Here is a 22504-nt window from a genome sequence, read left to right as displayed (position 1 = left end):
CTCATTTGTGTATTTTTTTTGCATTTTATAGTAATTTACCCTACAGTAATACGTAATGTTCTAAAAAGAAACTGGAGATTTAAACAACTTCAAAAAATTTCCCAATCCATTGTATTCATTGTAGAAATTTTAAGAGTTCTTAAAAAGTAACATGCAATCCAAGTGAAATAAACTACTGTGTATATATATATATATATTCTGGCAATATATTTTTATATATTTATACATCAAAACTTAGGCACCATTTATTTTATTATGTTTTAGAGATAGAGTCACTCTGTTGCCCAGACTGGAGTGCAGTGGTGTGATCATAGCTCACTGCAACCTTGAAATCCTGACCCCTCAAGTGATCTTCCGGCCTCAGCCTCCCGAGTAGCTAGGACTATAGGTACATGTCACCATGCCTGGCTTTTTCAAATTTTTTTATTTTTTGAAAAGACGAGGTCTCGTTATTTTGCCCAGGCTGGTCTTGAACTCCTGGCCTCAATCAATTCTTCCCCCTTGGCCTCCCAAAGTGCTAGGATTACAGGCACAAGCTATTGAACCTGGCCCATTTATTTTATAAACTTCTAAACTCATCATAATATCCCAAGAGCCTAGTGTATGGCAGGCATTCAATAAATATTTGTTGAATAAATAAATCAAGATTAATACAAAATAACCAACAGTAAATATCTTAAAATGTCAGTGGTGATATTTGTTCATAAAATGGTATCACAAAATTAGTATGAATGCCTCCTGGGGCCAGAGACTGCAGGCACTCCGTCCCCAATTCAGCCCCCAGTTGCGGTCCCCAGGCAATTACTGTACCTAACAGGATGTGCCAGATACTTGATAGGAGGCTGGCCAAATCCAAATCCTGGTGAATGTGGTCACCCTGCCTCCTATTTTCTGCAGACCAAGACATGGGCACTGGGTACTGTGCCTGGGCCCACTCAATCGAGATCATGAAGGCAGAAAAAACTGCGGCCAGCAAGTGCTGCCAGCCATCAGCCAAGCAATTCTACAACTCCGAGATCGAATTCCTGCTGCCTCATGGCATCCTGTGTCGCCAGCACAAGCCAAGCTTCACCACCACGAGGCCCAACACCTTCTTCTAGGTGCTGGGCCGTCTCACCCCAGGTCTGTCCAAATAAACTCAAGAATGTCAAAACAAAACCCAAACGAAAATGAGTATTAAATCAAGATATTTACAAGGGTTTCCTATTTTGAATGATCTTTCAACACAAGAGATTTGTCTTACAGGGATAATAATATTAGATTAAATGCCAAGTCAATGTAATCCCTCAGATTCATAATTCAGATACTGCAGTACTGATATTAAAATATCATGTGGGCCCAAAATGATACAATAGGTGAGCATCATGAGTAAAAATTAAGTTAAAATACTAAAATAATTCTTGTCTATCCAAAATACTATCTGGAAAGTCAATTGAATCGAAATTAAATCACTTGCTTGGAATACATGAGTCTAAGTGGAACTCATAGTACATTCCACACTACTAAATTAGCATAAAAATGAAATATGTTGCTTATTATTGCTTTTTCAAGGAATTTGAATTTCAGGATGTTCAGTGTATCTGAAATAATGCCAAAAACTAAGTAGAAAAATTTCTAGGTAATGACTAATGCTTGGTGTCATAATTCAATGCTGAAACTTTTAATGCTAAAATTCTTAGGGCCCTGTATATCTTTTCACATTTATAGAATATAATTTCCCACCTAAAAAAGTAACTTTAAATAAATACAACTGAATTATTTTTGGACCCTTTGATGTAGTTTGTTTTGGTAGGAAAAAGAAAAAGAGAAAGTAAGCTCAACTGTGAAAGCCTTTCTAAATCATTCAGGGTGTGATATAATGGAGGCTGCATTGTCGTGATGTAAGTGTTAGCTATTCTTCCACAAACTATGGGTGCTGTAAGTTTTCTCTCAAGATTATCTGAATTAACTGAAGGCCACAAATACTGTGCAATTAGCATGAAACAACCTCTTATAATAGAGGGAAACCTGACACATTCATAAAAAGCTGGTTGGAATAAAAATTGTGGCTGAAAGGTAATCCTTATATAAAAAAATCTTACTTGTAATACCTACTGATGCATCAATTCTACCTTAGGATAGATTATCCTAAGGTAATAATTATAGATGTGTGTAAAGAATGTATCTAGATGTATGTTTATCCCAGTGCTATTTTAATAATAAAAATTTGGCAGTATTAGGAAATTGGTCAAATAACACGGTAAAAATAAAAACCGCTTTCCTTTATTAGACATTATGTGTCAAGCACTGGGCTAAGTGCTTTTTAATATTACTTATTCCTTAAAACAATCTTGTAAGGTAGACAGATGAAAAAACAAATGGAGGTACACAGAGGCTGAGTGATTTCTTCAGGGCCAGAGTGTTGGGAAGGGAAAGATATAAGATCTGAAATTATTCAGAGCCTCTATTTAAAACTATACTTACACTGTAGAGTACTTTCAAATGACTGAAAAACAATCATAGCATGAAAACATGTTAATGCTATCAGTTAACAATAGATTAACTGAAAAACACACATTACAAAAAGGTACGGGCACTACACCCCATTTTTGTAAAACAGAAAAACAAAAAGTATGTATACCTATTCCAAAGGAAGAAAAAGGCTAGAAATATGCCATAATGCTAACAGTGGTTATTTTAGGGTTATGGGATTATGCATTTTAAGTTTCATTTTTTCCATGTGTGTTTTGTGTGCTTCCTCAGGTAATTTCCAAATTTTATATTACAACTATGTCTTATTTGGCAATCAGACAAAAATGTTATTAAAATAAAAAATGTCTAATAGGATGCATACAGAGGTCACATTTTAGGTAAAAAGAAATTACACATTTCTATTTTTAAAAATTCAAGTTCAGCCTCCTAATCAAAGCCAAATTTTCCCAACTTGCCCTCTTGGCACTTTGCCAAGAGGGTGACATGCTCTTCAGTTCATCTCTGTAGCCTCCATAATTCCTAGCACAGCGTCTGGCTTGCTATATTGCTATATTACATATTCACATGATTCTTAGGAGCCATTTAATGCGATTATGTGAGCTTTTTTCCCTAGGACAACAGCTTTTTTTTTTTTTTTATTTGAGACTGGGTCTCTCTTTATTGCCCAGACTTGAGTGCAGTGGCACGATCATGACTCACTGTAGCCTCAACCTCCTGGGCTCAAGTGATCCTCCCACCTCAGCCTTCTGAGTAGTTGGGACTACAGGCATGCACCATGACGCCCGACTAATTTTTGTATCTTTTGTAGAGATGGTGTTTTGCCGTGTTGCCCAGGCTGCTCTTGAACTTCTGAGCTCAAGCAATCTGCCCACCTTTGCCTCCCAAAGTACTGGGATTGCAGACATACACCACTGTACCTGGCTCAATTTGGCAAGTATTTTTAAGGATTTACAGCTATTAAATGTTTACTATAAGCCAACTAACTGTACTACACATGGTAGATATAGAAAAGAACTAGATAGTTCACTTGGGCTGATAATGCTTACAATATAATAGGATAAACAGATATACAAAAATTAATTCAAGATGGATTAACGACTTACATGTTAGACCTAAAATCATAAAAACCCTAGAAGAAAACCTAGGCAATACCATTCAGGACATAGGCATGGGCAAGGACTTCATGTCTAAAACACCAAAAGCAATGGCAACAAAAGCCAAAATTGACAAATGGGATCTAATTAAACTAAAGAGCTTCTGCACAGCAAAAGAAACTACCATCAGAGTGAACAGGCAACCTTCAAAACGGGAGAAAATTTTCGCAACCTACTCTTCTGACAAAGGGCTAATATCCAGAATCTACAATGAACTCAAACAAATTTACAAGAAAATAACAAACAACCCCATCAAAAAGTGGGAGAAGGACATGAACAGACACTTCTCAAAAGAAGATATTTATGCAGCCAAAAAACACATGAAAAAATGCTCATCATCACTGGCCATCAGAGAAATGCAAATCAAAACCACAATGAGATACCATCTCACACCCGTTAGAATGGCCATCATTAAAAAGTCAGGAAACAACAGGTGCTGGAGAGGATGTGGAGAAATAGGAACACTTTTACACTGTTGGTGGGACTATAAACTAGTTCAACCATTGTGGAAGTCAGTGTGGCCATTCCTCAGGGATCTAGAACTAGAAATACCATTTGACCCAGCCATCCCATTACTGGCTATATACCCAAAGGACTATAAATCATGCTGCTATAAAGACACATGCACACGTATGTTTATTGCGGTACTATTCACAATAGCAAAGACTTGGAACCAACCCAAATGTCCAACAACGATAGACTGGATTAAGAAAATGTGGCACATATACACCATGGAATACTATGCAGCCATAAAAAATGATGAGTTCATGTCCTTTGTAGGGACATGGATGAAACTGGAAACCATCATTCTCAGTAAACTATCACAAGGACAAAAAACCAAACACCGCATGTTCTCACTCATAGGTGGGAATTGAACAATGAGAACACATGGACACAGGAAGGGGAACATCACACTCTGGGGACTGTTGTGGGGTGGGGGGAGGGGGGAGGGACAGCATTAGGAGATATACCTAATGCTAAATGATGAGTTAATGGGTGCAGCACACCAACATGGCACATGGATACATATGTAACAAACCTGCACATTGTGCACATGTACCCTAAAACTTAAAGTATAATAATAAATAAATAAATAAATAAATAAAATGTTATTAGAGTAAGAAAAACATAGGGCTTCTGAGGTGTTCTGCTTGGGGAAGTTAAAAGTTTGACCAGAGAATGTATTTTACTTACTCCCCAAAATAAGAAAGACACGTTGAAATAGAACAAAAGATGACAGTAATGTTACTTCTCATAAACAAAAGTAGGTAACCAGGGAGGGAGTGGTTCTTTCTGCACAAAATTTGTGTCTACAAAGCACACCGACTGTGTTAGAAACAAAGACAAGCCATAAATGCAGCAAGCTATGGCTTCAAACTATTTGTGAAAACAACTCCTGGTCATTTGTTTTGTCAACAGAATTTAGAAAATTAACTTTCTATTATCAACTTGTCAGCTTACTTTCCTCTAATAGTTTTGATCGTAACCCAAATGGAGTCACTGAATATTGATTTTGGAAAGAAGAAGCCACTCTGGAATATAAAAATCATTGTTTTAGGAGGTCAAATCTTGAGACAGAGGGTGGGAGAGAGATACAGGAAGGAAGGGTGAAGAGGAAGTGAACTCTTAGGTGAGTAACTGCTATTTCCTCTCAGAGCATCAATCATCAATAAACACCAGGGACTGATGCATGAGAGACAATGAAACAAAGTAACTGACAGAAAGTCACTGTTTGGCTGTTTGAAATAATGCTATTCATATGTTATATCTGCATTCTTCACAGCTTTAAAACAGTGCATTGTGTCATTTCATCATATACTTTGTAATAGTCATTTAAATTTCCCTGGGTAAGTCAGGGTATCAAATTTCACATGTTTCTAGCAAACATTAAGGCTTAATCAATGTTTCAACATACCTATAATCAAGCCATAGAATCTTTTTATTATTTTTCACAAATAACTATAAACACAACTCTAAATTCAAGAATGTACTTATGGATTTTTATTGTTCAGGAATTTTCTCTGTTCAATCTCTGGCTGAAATTTACATACTTAAAATAACCTAAAAAAAGAAAAGTGGGGAGAATAGTAGCATTTTTTCATTTAAATTATTTTCTACAAAACAATGAGATGCTTAATGGGTATTCTGGGCTAAAAAAAAAATTAAATCTAAGTGACCTAAATTAGGGAAAATTAATATACTGCATAAACATTTTTGCAAAAAGATTTAATGAGAAAGATGTTTCATGCATTAAAATATTTCATTTTTAAATTTTATGCATAACTTTTTTTGAACATTTCAATCATGAAATGAGATATAAATGCAGTTAAAAAAGTATGAAATGATAAATAGGCTTGTTTTAAAGAGGTCATTTCAACATTATACTTATCTATTGTTTTCATTCTTCTAAAGGCTTCCCTATAAATGATACGTGACTGAAAAAACATGAGATGTGATATTAATAGCTGCCTTAAGTCTAGAATTGTGTGACAGTCTTTAAGACTGTTTACCCTTGGTACCACCACAAAGGGTTGAAAAGCATAGATTCAAGGAACTTTGATATATATGTGTATACAGAAGAGGATGGACTGTCTATAAAATCTGAAATAATTCACATTTTCTTTTTTTAAAAATAAGTAAAATAAATACAGACTTTGATTGCTTAAGTTATGTCAACAACCAGGAGATTCTGATGCTATGCAGACACACTCTTAACAGAATGATAGTCAATGGTCATCATGCATTTGGTTAGACCCAATTCTTCAGTGGAAGAGTTAAGAGTATGTTAGAAGGAAATGATGATGAATAATTTAGGTGAGCTGAGAAGTGGGAGCAACAAGATAAGAAATTAGAGAGGCTGTCTGTTAGTCATTTGGATTTGAATAAATATTCTGTGAGTCAAATTGTCAGGTTTTGTTTGTTTGACAATCAATTTTGACAAAATACAAACAATAGAGAAACCTGCCTAAAGTTTGAATAAAAACTTTCTTTTAAACTGTTCTCAGATGTAACATTCACTATTCAGTAAAATTTAATGTAAAATAGAAGACATGCCAACACATGTCCTAAGAAAAGATCAAGTGATTTTTACATAAACTTCATTTTTTAGTCATCATGGCAATGTGGACAACTGTAATTATCTTTAATTTTTAATTAGAAAAAAGAAGTCAATAGATGGACATAAGAGAAATCCAAAATTTTTACAGTTATTTATTTTCATTTAACTAAACTGCCTTGCTGTACTAAGAAAACATTTTTGTAAAGGTTAAATAAAGTATTTCATGGCAACCGCTGCTTCTTAGTGCCTGTATAACAAGAAATATGAGCCAGCCAAAGTTGTGCAAGTTGGTTTTCTTTCCCAGTAAGGGAATGTGGTATCTAAGACCTTGTCCTAACTCATTTTATCCCCAAGTGTAGGTCAAGCAAGTCAAATATGAACTAATGCCTGAAGGGAAGTCCCTGACTCCAGAAGTATGGATTATTTCACATTTATCTTAAAATCTGCTCTCAGAGTTCTTAAAATTCACTAACTTGGCAAGTCAGGAATTATCATGAGAAATGAAATAATTTCATAACTATGAAGTCATCCAACATTCCATGCATCTGACACTCAGTGGGCTTGGCCATGACTTGGGCATTATTCTGACCTTTAAATAACAAGCTCTTCAATATTCTGGAAATAATTTAAAAGCACAGAAATAATAAGTGCCACAGTATAATAGGTATGCCATTGTCTTTGAGTTAATGCTTTTGTTACACAGACTCATGGTAACAGGTTATGATTAAAGACAATCACATTATGTATGCTGAAATCTTTATAACATTCTTAATCAGTGTTTCCCATTACTTAAAAATGGCAAAATACCATGCTTTAATAGTCCAGATGCATTCCCTTTCTCCAAGTACTCGGTATTAAAATTCACATTTAAAATTAGCTCGGTAAAGGACCTTTATGTTTAGACATCAAGAATTTACATTTGCAGAGCACTGGCTTGTGAAAAGGCTTTGAGTGTCTTGTAAAAAGCTTAAGAAATCTTCAGTATATTTTTCTCCAAAGCTATATTTCAATATCTGAGATTTATTGCCAGAGGAGGAACAGAGAGACCATTAGCAGCACCAGCAGCCATTCCTCTGGGCGCTTCGCACTTGAAATATCCCCATTCTCTTTCATGCAGGCTTGCAGAAAACTCCAGAAATCAGCCCTGGGACTGGATAAAGGACCCTATCACAATCCTATCTTTGCCATTTCTTGTGAAAGACTTTAAAAGTCTTGAAATTGGTCATTTTATAAATTAGTTTTACAAAGAAACTTTGAAATATAAAGGAAAAGGAAAACTCAACCCTAAACTTCTGCCTCTGATTTAGGTAGAATGTATCTCCCAACAGAAAATGAAAAAACTCCAAATATGCTCTGTGCATTAAATAATGACCAAAACTGCTAGGACCCCATTTACTTCTACTGGTGACTTCAAAAGGCACTGTAAGCTCCCTCAGAGAATGTTAAGTTTCCTGGAATCCCTACAGATTACTTTTTTTTTTTTTTTTTTTGGCTATTTCAATTACTGCTTAAAACTGAAATAAAAATACAGTTGATGGCGGCAGGACAGTAGTTCCTGGGTACTCAAATGGAGTCAGTGTTTACAGAATATTTTGGATTAAAATCCTTGCCAGATGGTCCCAAGAAGTGTTTACCTCACTGTTGATTTTAGCTATCTTAATGTCAGCAACAATAAAAAGAAGCTTGTTACTGCCACTCGGGAGCAAAGGCATAAAATCCTTCCTCCCCAAATGGAACTGCTAGTTGCAGACAGCTGTGCCCTACACAACAATAAGGGTGATACTGTAGATTTCTGGGAAACTATTTCCACAATTAGAGAAAGACAGTATGTGGCAAATTTAACTTGTAATGACATCTACTTTAAATATGTAATATTTAGTGATTACACTATATACTTTCAGTTTATGATAAACAATAAAAATTTTCATAGAATAAGCACAAAAGGCTAAACAAAAATGTGAAGAGTTAGACATACATGAAAGTTGTGCCCAATTTGAAGTATATTGCTAATCTCCTCCTGTAGCATGTTCCTATTTCATGACTTTTCATTAGAGGCCATAAGGAGGCCAAAGGGGCAGGAATGGGAAAAGGGGAGGGGTGTGTGACCAGGAGCTACTCTTAAGAGCCCAACTGAATCGACAGTATATTGAGGCATATATTTTGAGATCGGTGCCTCTTTTCTGTGTATATTAATAGTATAAACAAAAGTATCCAACATTATGCAAAGAATAGTGTTGACAATTTTATTATTAAGATTTTAAATCTATGTTCTTGAGAAATCCCAAAACTTACTTATTCAATGAACATTTATTGGCTGGGTGTGGGGGTTCACTCCTGTAATCCCAGCACTTTTTGGAAGCAGAGGTAGGAGGATCGCTTGAGCCCAGGAGTCAGAGGCTGTAGAGAGCTGTGGACGTGCCACTGCACTCTAGCCTGGGCCACAGAGCAAAACTCTGTCTCAAAAAAGAAAAAATAATAATAAAAATAAAGAACACTTATCAGCTGTCTATTATAAGCAAGATACAGGATTAAATATTGTGGAAACAATACCTTATTAAAGCCCTCTTTTTCTTCCCTTTCATTCTCAGCAAACATCCAATACAAGCTCAACCATATTAATGTCCATCTTCATTCTCTCCCTCCTATCTCAAGAATAGGAGGAGACTATTGTGGTACATTGCAAATGGCCACAAATTCTCTGCAGCAACTCTCACCAAGATCTAGTTCCTTACCGTTTGGATCTGGCTTAACCTTGTGGCTTGCTCTGCGTAACAGATGTAGCAGAAGTGATGCTGCGTGAATTCTGAGGCCAGGTTCAAGAGGCCTTGGAGTCTCTGCTCTCATTCTCCTGGGACAGTGTTACCAGGTGAAGAAGCTTGTCTAGCTTGTTGGTGAGATCACGTGGATGAGAACTAAGACACCTGGCAAACAGCCTGCTGACCACTAAATATGTGGGTGAGGCCATTGTAGACCACCCAGCCCTCATTGACCTCCAGCTGACTTCAGCCTCCTAAGTGAGACCAGGTGAGACCCACAGAAGAACCTCTTGAGTGCACCTAGATGTCTGACCAACAGACTCACGAGCTAATAAATGGTTTTGAAGTCAATAAGTGTTGGGATGGTTTGTTAAACAGCAATAAAATTTGGTATAAACTTCTTCCTATTCAAGGTCAATCCTTCCACTTGTGATCTGAATTCTTTCCTTTTCTTCCCTTCTAAGATTTTATGCCATTAGTCATTCTCTCTTCTGGATCATCCATCTCCTATTTCTTTCTTCTTCTATATTAATGTGCCTAACTCTCTTCCATTTAAAATTCTTCCTTAACCCTGTGGCTTTCTGTAGCTAACACATAATTAAGACTAAAAAAAAAAAATTCATGCTCATCATCACCACTTCGTCACTTCCCATTCACTTCTTAGCCCACTGTAAACTGGCTTTTATCCCTATCTCTCTACTGAAAGTGCTTTCCTTGAGCCATCAATGATGTTCCAATTGCCAAATACAATGCTCTCTTTTTTTCAATTCTTACCTCACTCAGTCCCCTTAGGACATTTAACGACACTGATAATTCTATCCCCCTAAATATCCTTTTTGGATTTTAAAACACTTTTATGTCCTGGTTTTCCTGTGACATCTTGGTTTTCCTCATAGCTCTTATTTCCCCTCAATACATTCTATTTCACAGCCCAACTCACAAATTCTGCTACTGATCCTTTTGCAGGCTCACCTCCAAGACGGCCCCGGTAATCCTTGCCTCTTGTTATCTGTGCCTTTGTGTTCCCCCCACTGAATAGGGCAGATCTGTGTAGGATATTACAAATAAAACAATGAATGACTTCTGACGCTAGGCCATAAAAGATATTGTGGCTTCTGCCTTGGATCACTTGATCTGGAAGACAGCAGCTGCCATGTCATGAGACTACTCGAGCAAGAATCTGGAGAGATCCCTGTAGTGGAGTGCTGAGGCCTCCTACCAGGAGCCATGTAGGTAAGTATTTTGGAGATGGATCTTCCAGACCAGACGAGCCTTCAGAGGAGTGCAGCCCCATCTGATGGCTTGATTACAATCTTATCAGAAACGCTGAGCTGGAATCATTCAGTTAGATCATGCCCCAAATTCTTGACTAATAAGACTGTGGGATAATAAGTGCTTGCTGCTTCAGCTACTCAAGTTTTGGGGTAATTTTTTATACAGCAATAGGTGACTAATAGAGATTTAGTATCTGTAAATGGGATACTACTGTAACAAAAGCCTAAAATGTGGAGGAGGCTTGGAGCTGGAAAGTGAGTAAAAACTAGAAGAACTTGGGAAGAGTGTTAGTGAATGTCTACATACTTCAGAGAGATTATTAATAGAAACGTGATGGCCCTAGAGGAGACTGCCAGCTACAGAGTGAGAAAAATGCTATTGGAAATGGGTGGAAAGGGGATCCTTGCTATGTGATGGAAGAAAGTTTTTCAACACTATCACCTGCAGTAACATGGAAAGTAGAAAATTTGCCTAATAAACTACATGGTCTAGCTAAGTAGATTTCCAGGCAGTGTTGAAGTGCCTCCTAGCTTCTACCTGCTGCTAATATTAAAATCCACAAGGGGAGATACAAGCTTAAGGAAGGACTGTCAGATAAAAAGGAGCCAGGATTTGCTATTTTGAAAGTTCCTAGCTTTATCAGATGCAAATGATGCTAAAATCAAGAAATGGCTTCCCAGCAAAGATCAAATCCAGGACATGGTCAGAAAAGCTGGGTCTAAATATGAAGCAAATAATATGCCTGTAAAATCTTTTGAAAGACCTTAGAAAGACCTAAATTGATGGCTCAGAGAGCTAGTCAAACAAAAGGAGTTCGAAGACATTAAGGGTTATGTCCCTCAGTAATATCAGAAAAATCTTAGAGAAGGGCTTATGTAAAAGATACATGGGTGTAATTTTGTCTAATATAGTAAACCTCAGTAAGAATAACAAGAGACCTACAAAGTTGTTTAAAGAATAATATTGGCAGAAACACTGCCAACTTAGACTGAAAGAGATAAAGACAGTACAAAATGAAAAGAGGACTCTGAACCTTCAAAATTCTACCAGCAGAAAGCAGGCTGGGAAAACTACAAGGTGCAAACAAGAGCTACTTTTCATGGAAAAGAATGGGTGACTCAGAGGCTGGAGCCATGTGCACAAAGCCACAAGCAACGGGGAGCTATTTCCAAGCAGGAGTAATACTGAGTACTAATTAAGAAACTTCCAACATTTATCCGATTGAATTTAAGAATTTCTATGGACCAGAAACTCCTGTGTGTCTTCTGTTTCCTACTTTTATACATGGAAATGTCTACTGTAGTTATCGTATGCCTGTATCACCATTGTACATTGTTCTGCAGCAACAGATAATTCTTCTCTTAGCACTCTCTCCTTGGGAATGCTCATTTATTCCCACTTCTAGCTAGGCACCAATAACAGGCCTCCAGATCAGACTATTCTTTTGAGCTCCAGCCTCTTACATTGAATTTGTCTACTTTACATGTCCATTTGGATGTCTAGTTAGGGGAAAAGGACTAAAAAGGAATCCTTGGTTATAGAGAGCCAAGTTCTTTTTACTTTAAAAAATGTTTTGTATAGACAGGGTCTTGCTATGTTGCCCCAGGCTAGTCTCAAACACCTGGCCTCAAGCTCTCTTTCCTACCTTAGCCTCCCAAAGTTTTGGGATTATAGGTGTGAGCCACCACTGCACCCAGCCAAGCTGAGTCCTTTACTAGGAACTTTATAAATGTTTTACATGGAATATTTACAACAGTCTCTTAATTATGCAGAAGAAGAAGTTGAAGTGCCAAGAAATTAAGAAACTGTCCACTCTTCATGCAGCTATGAAACCTTAGGAGTGAAACTCAGGTATTTATGGCTTCAAATTTGTGCTTTTTCTAATATATCATCCTTCCTGCTCTCTATAGCAGCCTAAAATCCAATATGTCCAAAATGGTTTTCAGGATTACTCTGTTATGCTCTTACACCCTGCCCCACTCTCTGTCTCTCAAACATTGTCCTACTCAGCTCCCTGTCTTGACCAATAGCAAAACTAGCAACACATCACCTAAGTCTGAAATCTCAGAGTCAAACCAGACTCTTCTCTTCCATGATCAATAATCAAATCCTGGCGATTTTAACCTCCCAAGTATCTTCCAAACAGACCTCTATCAAGTTAAACCTTCTCTCAGCAATTTAAAGATGTTGTTCCACTGTCTTCTAGCCTCCAAAGAATCTAAAGAGAAGTCCGTAGTAATTTGATTGTTGTTCTCCTAATGTGTGGTAAGTAATGTGTTTTCCTCTGGCTGCTTTCTAAATTTTCTCTTTCTCTTTGTTTTTCAGTAGTTTCATAATGATGTTCCTGGTATCTTCAAATTTACTTTTTTCTTCCATCATGTATTTTATATATATATATATGGAGAGGGCAAGACCCTGTCTCCAAATATATATATCTATATATATATCTATATATATATATATTATATATATATATATATCTATATATATATATATATATATATATATAAATTTTTTGGCAACAGGGTCTTGCTCTGTTGCCCAGGCTGAAGTGCAGTGGCATGATCTCAGCTCTCTGCAAACTCCACCTCAAAGGGTCAAGCAATCCTCCCACTTCAGCCTCCTGAGTAGGTGGGAGTACAGGTGTGCACCACCATGTCTAATTTTTTTTTTTTCTTAGAGACAGGATCTTGCCATATTGCCCAGGCTGTTCTTTAACACTTGGACTCAAGAGATCCACCCACCATGGCCTCCCAAAGTGCTAGGATTACAGGCATGAACCACCATGCTTGGCCCATCTATCATGTTTTTATTGCTCTGTAACAAATTAGCACTAATTTAGCAGCTTAAAACAACACACATTTACTCTCTCACAGTGACTGTTGGTCAAGAGTCCATGTATAGCTTAGCTGCATTCTCTGTTTAGGGTTCATAAGACTCCAAATGAGCTGCAGTTGGCTGCATTCTGATCTGGAGGCTTGACTTGGGAAGACTCTACTCAAGCTTGCTTAAGTTGTTGGCAGAATTTATTTTCTTGTGGCTGTAAGACAAGGGCCTTAACTTCTTACTGCCTGGTGCTGGCAGCCATCTTCCGGTTCTGGAGGCCTTTCAGAGCTGCCTGCCCCAGGACCCTCTTCATAGGCCATCACAACATGACAGTTTGCTTCCCAAGGCCAGCAGGAGCCTCTATGCCTCTCTCTCCTTACAAAAGGGTCCAATCACTCTTTTAGGGTTTTTAATCTGATTAAATTAGGCCCACTCAAGATTTTCTCTCTTGATTAACTAAAAATCAACTAATTTAGGACCTTAATTACATCTGTAAAATCCCTTCACCTTTGATATAGAACTTCAGAGTACATGTCTGATAATGCCAATGTCTGGGTCATCTTTGGATTAGCATCTGTTAATTGTCTTTCCCTGGAAATTGAGTAACATTTTTTTTCTGACTCTTACCTGTCAAGTAATTTTGGGTTATATTATGGACATTATACATGTTTTGTTGTGGAGAATCTGGATTCTCTTCTGACTGCTTCAAAGAGTGTTGACGTTTGTAGTTAACAGGTAACTAACTTGTTTAGACTCAAACCGGAAATTCTCACACCTGGGTGAGCAGCAGCTCAGGTTAGTTTACTTCTTTAAGCCTTGGGTACAAACTGCATTCAGTTTGCTCCATGCATGTGTGTGGTTCAGCAGTCAGCTGAACAGTTGGGCCAAATTTAAAAATATTATGTTCCCATTTTATGGCTTTCTCCTCTCCAGGGTTTTCTCTTCACTCTCTAGCAGCCCTGGATGCCTAGGCTATTTCCCCTGGTACCCTGGGCCAGAAAGATGATACGCCACCCCTGTTCTGCTGTAACTGAAGTTGCCCTCAAGGCAAAGCCAAAAAAATGGGAAAGTCATCCTGCAAATTACTTGCTCAAAATTTTGACTCCCCTCCAAAATCTGCCTTTGTTTAGTCTCCAGAGCCTTCAGGTAGTTTTTTTTTTTTTTAAGTTTTGTTCAGAATGTGTTGCTGTTATTCACAGAAATATCAATTTCTTAGGCATCTATATCATTTAATGCCTTCTACTCTGTCTTAGCTCAGTTGCTATAATCTCTCTCACTCCCGGACTACGCAGCAGTGACCACAGTAGTCTCTGCTTGTATTCTCAATCTTCTCTAGACTGTCTTCTCAAATACACTAGTAGAACTTTTCTGAAATACATCTGTGATCCTGGCATTCCTCTACTTAAACCCATTCAGTAGCCAAGAGCTGCCCATCACATGGATGTATATCTTCTTGAAATGGATTCCCAGGCTCTCGAGAACATAACTCTGCCAGACAGTGGTGTGCTGGAGCTGGCTCATACTTGTTTGTGAAAACCAGCAATTAAGTGTTTAGAGATTTTGCAAATTGGTGGTCAACCCACTGGTAGCCTGAAATAAGCTTTGGAGTATTTACGCCATGAAAGTTGGCCATCACTACAATCAGGGGTTCCCCACCACTACCACTCTAAGAGCCAGTGGACCAGCACATATCTCTTCTGCAATTTTTATGATTTATACTGCACAAAACCTGAAATCCCTTGACCATAGCTTGCTGTTTATATATACCTCCCTGGTTCTTCTTGGTGTACTCCCTCCACTGTTGTCCACTGGCCTAACCTATACTTACTGTTCAAACTCAGCTTCCGTGGAAAGCTAACTTTGATCTCTCTGGGTACATAGATTATCATACCTTTGTGCTATCATGGCCTCAAGACAACATTAAAACTTCTTAGCACAGCATACAAGAGCCCTCATGGCCTTAGTCTACTTCCCCCTCTTGCAGCTCCACACATGTACTCTACACTGTAGCCAAATGAGTCAAGTTGCCCTTCTGTGCCATATTGTTTCATGTCTCTGTGGCTTTCACACATATTGGTCCTCTTAGCTGGAATATCGCTTCCACCCTCACTTCACTGGCCTAGCTAACTCCAAGGCATTAACATGTAATACAAATATCCCTTCTGTCTGGAAGCCTTGCCAGATTCCCATCCTCATGTAGGATTTGGAAACATTTCCTTTGGGTTCCCATTAAGACTTTGTTCATATCCAGATGCAATTGATTTTACTTCCTGATTCCCTGGCATTTCTTCCCTATGGCTAGTGTTTTCATTATTCACCCCTCATTTCTCTCTGTCCTGAACTGCTGCAATGATATCCTGATAGACTGATAGACACCATCATGTCTATAATAATTTTTTACTTTTCTGGGTCCCTCAATAGACAGTAAGTTCCTTAGAAGAATGTATCTATTTAAACATAATAAGTAATACATGAAAATATACTGATTAAAAAAATGAATGTGAGGGAGACTAAATAAACAGCTACAGAGAAATAATGGCAGGAGGGCCTGTGAAAAGACTGAGTTAGGCCTTGGAGGCCAGAAAATTTGGATATTATTTAATAAATCATGGTGTAGCGTGTGATGGTTTCTGGATAGGAAAGTGTAACAATCAAAGTATTTAGGAAAATTGCTTGAGCTGTAGTCTGCAAGATAAATCAGAGTTAAAACAGGGCAAAACTGTTAACTAAGAGAACAATTGAGAAAAACTATTGCAATAGTTTGTAATAAGAAATAATAAAGATAATCACTCTTGATATATCATTACACTTGTTGCTGTTCCTAAGAGTTAGTATTTGAAGTTCCTTTTAGTTTGTATGTGAGTTTTGGGTGTGTGTGGGGGGGTGCTTAATGTCTCAAATTTAATTTCTTTCTCTTTATTAAGAAGTTGAAAAGTACATAAAAATGTGACAAAAATAGAAGAATATCACCTTAACCCAACATTCAGAGGCAACCACTGATAACATTTTGACATGTCTTTTTCCAGTATGTTTTGTGCATTTGCTTGTGTGTTGTTACGATCACATTGTATATATAGAATTTTATATTTGCTTTTCTGACTTATGTGATATGATAGGTAGCACTTCCTCCATTCCATGTAAAAACGTAAAGATCCCATAATATATCTATAAGATAGTCTTATGCCAGATTTTACTTAACTCCTTAAAAGTGAACATTTTGGTGCTTTAAATATTTTCTGACAAACTGTGATAAACTTTTATGGTATAAAAATCTTTGTTTTAATTTGCATTCTCTCCAGAGGGTAGATTACTATTGGGAGACTTACTGGGTCAAAGTCTACGATAATTTTAATAGCTTTGAAGTTTCTTACCCAATTGCTTTCTAGAAATAAAGTACCAATTCCATTAGCAACTCCAGTGTGTAATAGTGTCTATTCATTTGCCCTTGCTAAACAAACTTTAACATGCATGCACACATAGGAGAACACTTGAAAAATTTATCAGCTTTGGCAACACAGAGTATTTCTTTGTCCTCCAAGTCTGCTTTTTAAGTTTTTAAATTGTTACTGTGGCAACAAGAAATATGCTCTTTCTCTAAATATATACATATACATGCATTATATAAACGGATTTGTAAAGCATAGTAACTAAGAATTACAGTCTAGTTAATGAAATTGACAACTGGCTGGAATTACTAAAAGATAGGCAGATACTCAAAACCTGTTGCTTTCTGTTTTAGACAAATGAAAAAATGACCAGGTCTCGTTTTAAAATATTGTTACATACAGAACGAAAATTGGAGAACTTTCTGTTATATACTGATTAGGACCAGAATGAGTATAATAAAAATATTTTACTGTAATTTGGTTGAGTACAGGTTAATTACATAAAAGTTAGATTTAAACTATTATCTGTCACTTCTCAATTTCTGGAACTTTGTACCAACCTTTCAAATGATAGGAATACCAGTGAGGTCAGAGTGAAAACAATTTTAAATCAAACCTTTAGTCTATTGAATTTGATCAACTGAGAAATCTTAAAGCAAGTGTTGGCAAACTTAGGCTTATAGGCCCAATTTGGCATGTAGCCTATTTTTGGATAGCCTGTGAGCAGAGAATGGTTTTTACATTTTTAAATGGATGGAAAAAATCAAAAGAATAATAATTGTGATGTTTGAAAATTATATGAAATTTAAATGTTATTGCCCATAAATACAGTTTCATTGGCACACAGCCACACTCATTCGTTTACATATCACTTATGGCTGATTTTACACAGAGTTGAGTAGCTGTAACAAACTGTAAATCCTGAAAGCTTAAAATATTTACTATCTGGCCCTTTACAGGAAAAGTTTGCCACCTCTGCTTTAAAGTAATATAGGATTTATATTTTTGTCACTATGTGTCACTCTGTTTAATGAATATTTCCAAGATGCTCTGCTGCTCATCAAAATTAATTTTACCTTGTTACATTTTGCTTTTTTTTTTTTTTAAGATGGGGTCTCATTATATTGCCCAGGCTGGTCTTGAACTCCTGGGCTCAAGTAATACTCCTGCCTCAGCCTCCCAAGTAGCTAGGACTACAGGTATGTGCCACCACACCCCAATAATTTTTAAATTTTTTGTAGAGATTGGGTCTTGTTATGTTGCCCAGGCTGGTCTTGAGAAGTTCTGACCTCAAGCAATCCTCCTGCCTCAGCCTCCCAAAGTGTTAGGATTATAGGCATGAACCACTATGCCTGACCTGCAGTTTTAAATATTTGCTATTTTTTCATGAGCTTATGAAACTTCCGTTATATTCATTTTGGATAAATGTTTTATTATTTTCCATAGCTCTGTCTAGAGCCTATTTCCACTTGCTTGATGGCTTGATTACCACAATTAAGTCATTGGTAACTAGAATTCTGCAATTCTGAAAAAAATGCATAACCCATAAATTATACATGTGTGAGGCTAAAAGCAAGTGTAAATCCTTACATACAAGATAAAGGCAACACTATTCCAGGCTGTTTAATCAACAGTGCTCTCTATTAACTAGAAAAGGAAGTTAAACAGTCTCTGTATAAATCCTACTAGTTGGTGGAGATGTCACTATAGCTGGTTTGTCTAAATTAAGCAAAGCTTCCCTTGACTATGAACTGCACATACTGCCTATATTTTGGGGAAACATTCTATAAACTCACACTTCTAGTCCCTAGATTCAACGTAGCATAATGTGACATACTTCTTTGAAGATCAGTCCCTTGCTGGTTATTGTTCTCATCCAACCTGACCTAAAGTCTACTGAATTGGAATATTTAAGAGCCGTTTGTGATGGCATCTATGATTCTGTGCAGCTGAATATATTCAATTATTCCCTAGGAAATAGTTTTCTTCTTCCTTTGTTTGTTTAGGCAAGAAATTGTTGTGAGATATCCAGAATGTTAAGTGATTCTGCCCCAGAGCATGTGTTAGAAACTATAAGGAGCATTTTATGACTTTCAATTCTAAAAGGTTTGTCAGCTTTGGATTTCTAGAATTGGTTGTGTCCATGTTTCCTTTCATCCTATTGGGACTTAATGTTGTTAGCAACCTCTTGTGTGGTTTTAAGATATCTTGACCTCTTTGAAACCTTTCCAGGTGTCACTGCCACTTTCTTGATCTCTGCAATGTTAGCTACATTGTTTAGTGAAGTTAAGTTCCATGAACTTTAGAAATCCTCCCTGAGACTATGAATTGACTAACACCCAAGGTAGCATAAACATGCAGACACAAATGTTCCTAAAACAAAGCTTGCTGGGCAATGCAGGATATGACTTGGAGTCTGGAAAAAGGAATATTTTGCTCAGTTGTGCATCTATGACAAGCTCCAGGTGCAGTTTGAAACTGAGTGGCTAGTTTTTCTGATCCTCATGTAGCCTCTCATTAGAACACAGCAGAATTTTCAACTGTGAATGTAATGAATGTAACGAATTCCATGAAGACCCTCTGGGCCCATTAAGGCTTCTGGCTTCAGAGGGTCCTAAAATCCACTTACATTAGCATACAGAAATATAGTAAGAAGACATTGTTTTTTATAAATATTATTATCTAGGTTATCTAGGTTTTAGTCTTAGGAAGATTATAATGACTGCAGCTTATTTTAAAAGTTGCATCCACAAGATGCAGTTACAAATTTAAAAGAAAAAACAAAGTTTATTAGATACCTGTTTTATGTTTAGAGTTTGTCATTAAGAAGCTCCTATTATTTTTGGTAACACAGTTAAGACTTTGCGAGGGTTCATACTTGCACTAAGAATCCCCTATTAGTTTAGCTTTAGATGTGGCCTACTATTCCAGTGATTTCTCAGCCTTTCTTTTCAAACTTCACAGCTTGGCTATTCTAACAGACAAATCATGCTGCCAAAACCTAGGGAAGTGAGACAACATTGAAGTGACACTGTATTGAGAATTAAAAGATAAAGAATTCAGTCCTAATTCTGCCACTACCTAACTTAACATTTCTATTTGTCTTCTTATCTATAAAATATGCATAACAAATAATACTGCACAGGAATGCTGTGAATATAAAACTTGTAATAAATACAAAAAGGCCTTGAAATAGTGCAAATGAGTATGAAAATGAAAGGTGTGCTGGTGACAGTGGTTGTCTATTCATTCTTTCCTGCTGACCTCCTCTCCACCCAGAAACTATATGTCTATAACATGAAGACTACTGCTCCCCACACTCCTGAGCCAGTTGTTCTCTTATGATCACCCTTCCCATCCTGGCTCCAGTTTCCAGGGAATCCTGAGGGTCTCTGAGGGATATGCAAGCTATGCATCTTCAAATGACTGTGGAGAGTTAAGCTTCCTCTGCTTTGCTTTCTACGGGCTAAAGCCTGGAGCTTGCTGTGTGTGCATTGGTAAAGTGGCTACAGGTACAGTGTACAATTACATGTTACTGCAGCTTCTCAGAGGCTTCTTTCCTGTCCCTCATAATTCATTGCTGGGAATGCAATGACAATGGAAACTTAGAAGATCTAATACAGGAAGTGTTAACATGAGTTCTCTCTAGGTGGTTGGAATTATAGGTGTTTTTTTGTTTGGTTTTGTCAGTATACCTGTATGCTTTCACTTTTGTAGTCCACAGGAAAAAAAATTAAAAATAGATGAATTTGAAACAAATAAAACATCCTTTATGTTAAACGAGGAAAACAAATACTTCTAACATGGACATTTCTAAAGAGGAAAATTAGACAACAAGGGTATGTGATTTACCCTAAAAATATGAGTGCAATACCATATCACATGAGAAAATTTTTATGAAAAAATGTCATGTATTTCAGTGTCCTGTCAGATTACTGTGAACTAAATATATTTAAATAACAAATACTGCATTATATTTACTTTTCCAAATTGTATACCAATAGTGTGGCAATCTGATGAACAGACAAGAAATCAGCATCTAGCTACCCTCAGATGGAGCCCAAGGGTATAATGTATTCTGATGCTGGTCTAGAGACCAGATGGGAAAATTTGTTCTCTAATCTAATGACTTTCTTTTAATCACAAGCAGGCAGTAGTTTCCTTATTACCCAGAGTTTAACAAATACATTATTCTCGAGAGTACTTCCTAGGATTTCTTTTGCTCACTTAAGACTACATCTTTGTATTTAATTCATCTTCATATTATCGCTACAGGGCACATATCTCTAATTATTCCCATCTAAAGGGACAGGAAAATGAAATTACACTACTTGGAAAACAGACATCCTTTGGTGTGTCTTCTCTCAGTGCTCCCTTGGACATAGTTTTTCACTGTCATTGTATCACAGATTGTGAACTGTCCTTGGAGGGCAAGGCCTGTGACTTACCTGTCTTTGAATTCCCAGTGCCTACCATGTGCCTGCTACCAAGGACACACACAGAAAAAAATCTGAAGAAACAAATGAATAATAATACCCAACACAATGCTTATGTATTAATGCCTTATACATAAGAATTCACTTAGTCCTTATCACCCTATGAAATAGGTACTACTTTTATCTCCATTTTACATATGAGAAAACTGAAGAACAGAAAGTAGAGCAAGGTTACACACAGCTAGGATCCAAACCTGGCTCTCGAGTCAGCCTCTTCATCACCATACCCTGCTGCCCCCCAAGCACCAGTGCTAAACAGGAAAATGCTGCATTCCAAGAGAAGCCTGTGCTCCCATCTCTAAACACTCTTGGGTTTCCGTCAGATGTAGCTACACTGTGTGGTTCCTTCGGAGACTTAAAAAGGGAAATAACTGGAGAGGCACACAAGTGCAGAAGAAATGAATCCCCAACCTTAACAATGGCTGTTTGTAAGGGTGTTTCTCAAATACCTGTGGGGATTTGTGAGAGCGCCAGCTGTACTGGTGACTGTGGAGACTCGCCAGCAGAATATTTTCATCAGTATCCACCTGGCCAAACCGCAGTGTCTCCTGTGTGTCGTTACAGATCACAAAATGGCTGAAGACCAACTCCTCTACCTCAGGGCATTTGTTCTGAAAGAAAAAGGATACGAAAGCCAACATGGATCAGATTGTAAGATGTTTGGCAGCTGTCTGCCCAGTGGCGATTGTTACAACACAGAAACCCTAAAAGATCTGTTGTCATTAGCTCTGGTATACAAAGTATTCTATACTGCCAGGATAAGCACACACATAAAAAATACCTTTAAGAGATTTTAAATGTTCCAAGAATGTGTTTTGATTTATACTCCCTCAAAATAAATCATACACACTGAAGAGTAAAAGAACAATGAGATCCCTCAAACTTTTAACATTTCTTAAAGTGAATTAACATGCTACAAACAGTGCTGTACTGGGTAGTGCACGTTTTTGAGCAGAGTACTGGAGGCTAGAATTACCATGTTCCCGGCTTCTAAACTCAACAATCAAGACCAATTACCAAAGCCACAGTTTGTACCCTACAGAAAGTAAGAATCATTTAGGTAAAACATCCCCAGACTCCT

General features: G+C 37.2%; 1 protein-coding gene across 17 annotated transcripts in view; it reads right to left on the bottom strand.

The window, feature by feature from the left end:
* The window catches only part of VPS13B (vacuolar protein sorting 13 homolog B), an 897698-nt gene that overhangs the window by 78677 nt on the left and 796517 nt on the right, over nt 1-22504 (bottom strand). For all 17 annotated transcript variants that reach the window (XM_063642860.1, XM_055286878.2, XM_063642862.1 and 14 more), the window contains exon 43: nt 21873-22034. In XM_063642860.1, the coding sequence (XP_063498930.1) occupies nt 21873-22034 (162 nt within the window). The remainder of the gene's footprint in view (nt 1-21872; nt 22035-22504) is intronic.

The sequence above is a fragment of the Symphalangus syndactylus genome, chromosome 7 (genome assembly GCF_028878055.3).
Source record: "Symphalangus syndactylus isolate Jambi chromosome 7, NHGRI_mSymSyn1-v2.1_pri, whole genome shotgun sequence".
Taxonomy (NCBI): domain Eukaryota; kingdom Metazoa; phylum Chordata; class Mammalia; order Primates; family Hylobatidae; genus Symphalangus; species Symphalangus syndactylus.
The sequence above is the reverse complement of the archived record's forward strand: the minus strand, read 5'-3'. Positions and strand labels throughout refer to the sequence as shown.